This window comes from Propithecus coquereli, unplaced genomic scaffold (genome assembly GCF_000956105.1).
Source record: "Propithecus coquereli isolate 6110/MARCELLA unplaced genomic scaffold, Pcoq_1.0 Scaffold59, whole genome shotgun sequence".
NCBI lineage: Eukaryota > Metazoa > Chordata > Mammalia > Primates > Indriidae > Propithecus > Propithecus coquereli.
In genome coordinates, this window is record NW_012151840.1 from 1,133,193 (window position 1) to 1,138,301 (window position 5,109).

General features: G+C 41.7%; 1 protein-coding gene across 5 annotated transcripts in view; it reads left to right on the forward strand.

Annotated features, from left to right (window-relative positions):
• The first annotated feature begins 142 nt into the window (after nucleotides 1–142).
• ARHGEF11 (Rho guanine nucleotide exchange factor (GEF) 11) overlaps nucleotides 143–5,109 on the forward strand; it is a 109,157-nt gene continuing 104,190 nt past the window's right edge. For all 5 annotated transcript variants that reach the window (XM_012658907.1, XM_012658910.1, XM_012658908.1 and 2 more), the window contains exon 1: nucleotides 143–892. In XM_012658907.1, coding sequence (XP_012514361.1) covers nucleotides 861–892 — 32 coding nt within the window. In that variant the 5' untranslated portion in view covers nucleotides 143–860. The remainder of the gene's footprint in view (nucleotides 893–5,109) is intronic.

Here is a 5,109-nt window from a genome sequence, read left to right on the forward strand (position 1 = left end):
CTAGGGTAGGTGGAGGAACCTGCAAGTTTAAAGGAAAAAGAAAAGGAGAGAATATTTTCAGAGATTCTGCTTGGTTTCTGATTATTGCTACCATTTTAAAGGTAAAAAGCATTGCATTTCAGGTATTTTTTGTTTTTTTCTCTTTGGTGCAATTGGCTCATTTAAGAATTTCAAAACCTTTAAAAGCTTTTTTTTTTTTTAAAGGAAATCCATAAATTTTGTTCCCAGGGTTGCGCTCGACTTGGAGTGCTGTTGTGTACATACTATTATATGGTTTTATTTATTTTTTTTTTTTACTGTGCAAATCAGCTAGATTTTTTCCAAGTGCCATTTAAGATTTATTCCTATTTTTTTCCTTCCCTCAGATATATCTGCTGTTGTCATTTTAAGCATTTGAGACCAGAAAATTATTTTTTTTCCTCTTTGGAGCTACTAGATCTCTTGCCAACAGAAGGACAGCTGGGGAAACTGGATTTAAAGGATGTTTTTTATCTGTATTTTGCAGTTAAGAGTGATATTTTGAAGGCACATTCTTTCTGTGATTCATTTTTTAGCCCATAGTGCTAACCTTGAAGAGATTTGTGGTTGGGTTTTTGGTTTCTAAGAAGGTCATAGTTTTTCCTCTTTTCCTTTCAGTTTTTTTTTTAAGAGGGGGGAGGGGAAAGGGGGCTAAGAAAGGAGACCATGTTAACTGGTAGAAGTAGAATGGAGCGTCAGTTACCAGGGTCCTGAGAACTGGAGGAAAAAGGTTTCAATCTTCAAGTTGGGAGGCCCTCCTCTCACCTTTCTTAAAAATTGCAAGTGCTCCAATCCTGATCAAGACACCAAAGCTACTGGAACCGTGGAGACACTGAGAAACCATGAGTGTAAGGTTACCCCAGAGCATAGACAGGTAGGTTTGCTAATAATTTGGGTTTTCAACACTTTCTAAAGGAAAGACTGGGAGGGAGCGTGTTGCATTTTGATAAAAGGTTGCAAAATAAGGGTCTGGCTGGGCTGTGGGAATTGGTGGGTTAGGAGCAGTGGTCTCTGGGGAAGGTTGGCGTGTCTGTTTATGTTCTCTCTGTGTATGTCCATGTTCAAAACATAGCTTTTGATTCAGCGTCTTTTTAATATAAGCAATAAACAGTGAAGCCAGGAGAGGGGAAGGAGAGGGAAATGCTTCCACTGGCTTTTGACTTTTGCCAGGCTAGAGGCTGAATTTGGGTCCTCCCAACTTGCCAGCTTTGGGGTGGGAGGCAGGCGTAAACCTAGTCATGTGACCCCCCGCCCAGGGATGGATTGGGACTGGCTTTAGGTGTTGGAGCTGCTGGGGGAAGGGCCCTGGCAGGGGCGTGGGCCTCCACCAGGCTGGTTGTTATGGAATGGTGGGGCTTGGTGATGGGGTGGATCCCATTTCTAGTATGAGGAGGATGTTCTTGGCCTGAATAATGGGACAGAAACACCCTTTGCACCCATATAGGTCTGGATTTTTACCCGTGACTGATATGGCTCCAAAATGCATAGGTCACATTAGAATTTTCTCCCCTCCAAGATTAGAGTTTAAATTGAGACCTGCCAAACAGCTGATACTCTAGGTTTAATCTTCCAAGCCGTTTTTTAATAAGCTTCACTCTGCAAAATGGGCCTTCCCTCTGCCTAGAGCTGGAAGGAGTTGTTTTGGGCTCTTAGGCCTGATGGGCAGAGGCTCTGGCCCTGAGTCTGAGCACATGATCCCCCTTTCCCCAAGAGTCTGCCCAGCCTTCCCTGTATCACTGGTAATGTTACAGTGTGGTTTTAATTCTTTCTTCCAAATGATTGGACAACTTTGTAAGGCGTCTGCCTTTTCCCTCCCTCCCCTACCCCTCCTCAACCCTTCTCTCCTTAAGAATCTTGAGGGGGGTGAGTTTTGTGGGCTCTGCACACATCCTAACTAGATTGATGGGTGGTTGGAGGACTGAACAAGCAAACGAAAGGACTGGGCCTGGAAAAAATGTTATTGGAGAGATAGGGAAGAATATTAGTGAGAGAGCAGTTGCTCTCTCTGTGTCCAGTCAACCTTTGGTTATCCGTGCTAATAATAATTTCCTTTTGGCTGTGGAATGTGGCCTAAAATGCATATAATCTCTCTCTCCCAAACACTAATCTCTGTATTGCCTCGGAGTCCTGTTTAGATTAGTTCAGCAATCCCTAGACAGGGAACTGACTTGGCAGTGGAGAAGAGGAGGCAGACAACCACAAAGGATACATGGCTGGTTCAGGCTCTTTCTGTTGGCCTCTCTGTAGTTTGACGCTTGGACAGGGAGAACTGAGGCATGTCAAGACAAGGAGATGAAATGGTTTACATGGCTTCCCTTCTTCCCTCTTCAGCCTCTTGGAGTTCAGGAATTAGTGTACTTGCCTTTTTAAAATTCGTGTGGTGAGCTATTTCTGTCACTTCGGGGATGTGAGAAGGTGTTGACCTAGGTGTTGGGGGGTGCAAGAAGGAGAAGGCAATGAGGATTCCTGGATTGATGTGAGACACTCCTCTGGGAGTTTGGATATCCTCACAGATACAAATCTTAGGATTTGTGTAGCACATTACAGTTTCTTAAGGGCTTTCATAGCACGTATCTCTTTTGAACCTCACAATATTTCTGTGAGGTAGACAAATCAGAGGTTATTATTCCCATTTTACAGGTGGGGAAACTGAGGCTCAGGATACCTGGCTTGCCCAGTGCCATCTTGCCACATTAGTGGCAGAATCTGGACTCAAACACACATCTTCTGATTCTGAATCCATGGCTCTTTTCATTGCCCCACCATGTCTAACTAGGTTTGTATATTGGTCCTGTAGAATGTATGGGGCACCATTTATGCTCTCTCTTTGGCAGTAGGGTAAGATGCTCTTCAGCAGTCAAGGTATTCCCTTGCACTTTTCTGTTTGACAGTCTTGGGGCTCACAGCTGTAAGTTCTATAGTTAAAGCACCATTTTCTCCTGAGGGATAATGCAGGGTAGAGGGCATTCCTCACCTTCACTTGGTCTGATTCTCTTCCCCGTTAAGAAGGTCAGTGCTAGGACCCAGGTTTCTGTCTAGATATTCCCAGCTAGCTGCACTGATCTTGCCCCCTTTCCTGTAGGCGTTTTGGACGTTTGGACATCACAGGTTCAAGATCCTATGGATTTTAAATAATTTGTACTCTTAAACCATACTGGATGGATTGAGTAGAATAAAATACAGGTTATGGAGTCAAGGATTCTCTTTTAGTTTATCAGTTTGCTATGTAGAGGGCCTAGTATAAGGGGCTATAAGAATGTTTTAGAAAATTTAAGTATATAGTTCTTGCTCATAGAGAGCATGCAGTCTAACTGGGGGACTAGGAAACATAAAAGACTCCTGAAGACCACATAAAAGCAGCACTAGACTGTAAGCTCCATGAATGCAGGGACTGTGTTTGGTTAGTTTATGTTCTATCTTGTGTGCCTAGTTTAGTGCCTTGCCTGAAGTAAGTACTCAAGAAATATTTGACAAATGAATGTTGGAGTGAACCAACATATCAGCAAGTATAAATTCCTCCATTTCAAGTTGTTTCAGCATCCATATGTTAATTTCAAATGTCAAAATAAGGTCAATTAGAGAAGTTTTCCTAGGTAATGTGTATTTTCTACAAGATGAGCAACGTGAAGGAGGACCGATGTATTTGGAGAGATACTGTGTCTCCGACTAAAGAAGACTTTGGAATATTTATTTGACGGTCTTTTACCCCCTGTACCTTCCTTTGGGGCGTGAATCCTGGGTCCATAGAAAGTGTAAAAGTATTTGCAACTAATCTTTATCTTTTAATGTTAATCAATTGTTACTGAGAGATGGGCTAAACGCAGCTGTTCGTGTCTCTTTCAGGTTTTGTCCATGGACAACTTACTGCCCATTATTATATATTCTTTTCAAGAGTTTCTAAAAATGTGTTTCATATTGCAAATAGGTAATGATACTGAGTTATTTTTACAGAAGTGGTAATGAGTTTTGCTAAGCCATCTATATCCATTTGCCTAGTTCTCCATGGCAAATGTTTTTGAGATGTCCAGATGGGTTAGGAGTTTACATCCATGAAACAGCTTTTCTCTGTGCAAAGTTAGTTCATGTGATGACCAAACTAGACAAAAGTACGAAATTTAAGCCACAAGTTCTTGGTTTGAGCCCCGGCTTTCCCCTTAACTATGTGACCTTGGGCAAATCATATGCCTCCTCTGGCTTCCTCATGTGTAAAGCAGTAATAGCTCGTTTATGTAAAGTACTTTCCAGTTCACAAATATTTTTACATAGTGTGTCATTTGAGGATTATAACGTTTATTGCATCTCTTTCACAGGGCTGTTGAAAGGAGCAAATCAAATGAGACAATATATTTCAAATTGCTTTCTAAACTGTAAAACTCTGTATAAATTTTAGATGGTAAACTCATAGATTTGATTTAGCTTCATGCACTGCTTTCTGAGCTAAGTAACCCAAAACAAGTTAAAGATGACTGAACGATCTTTCCATCGTTTTGAAGAATTTAAGCAGACTGAACAGGGTTTATTGTTGCAGAATTACACAAGGTTAGGAAGAAGGAATGCTTTTCCAGTGGTCAGGGTTGGGTGATCATACTAGAAGAATATGAGAAGAGGAAGGTTATTGACTCTCCTTCCCAGGAATTTTGATGAATGAGAAAGATTTCATCTCCCTTGGCTCACTTAGATGTCTTTCAGTGACAGGGATAGAAAGGATTTGTTTTGCGATCTCTGGCCATTCCTTGTCTTAGAAACAAGGAATTAGGAATCTCCTGATTTAAAATAAATCCAGACCCAGCAACTGTTCCAATCAGGGATCTCTTTCGACTTTGGCTTCTGGTCTTTATTGAGCCCTGGGCCCAAGAAATCCCCAGACATTTAGCTGAGCTTCTATCTAGTTTAGAAGGCTGGCATCCCAGAACGGTGCCAGAGATCCAGAGTTACAAATAGTAAATCCCCTGAAATTCTGAGTCTTTTCCGAAATGTACCCTTGTTCCTATCTAGGGGACTGATGAGAGATGGCAGTGGATTTGCTGATGAAACATTTGGCAATTAATCACCATTATGAGCAGGAGCAGGCTAAGCTTAACATACTCAAGA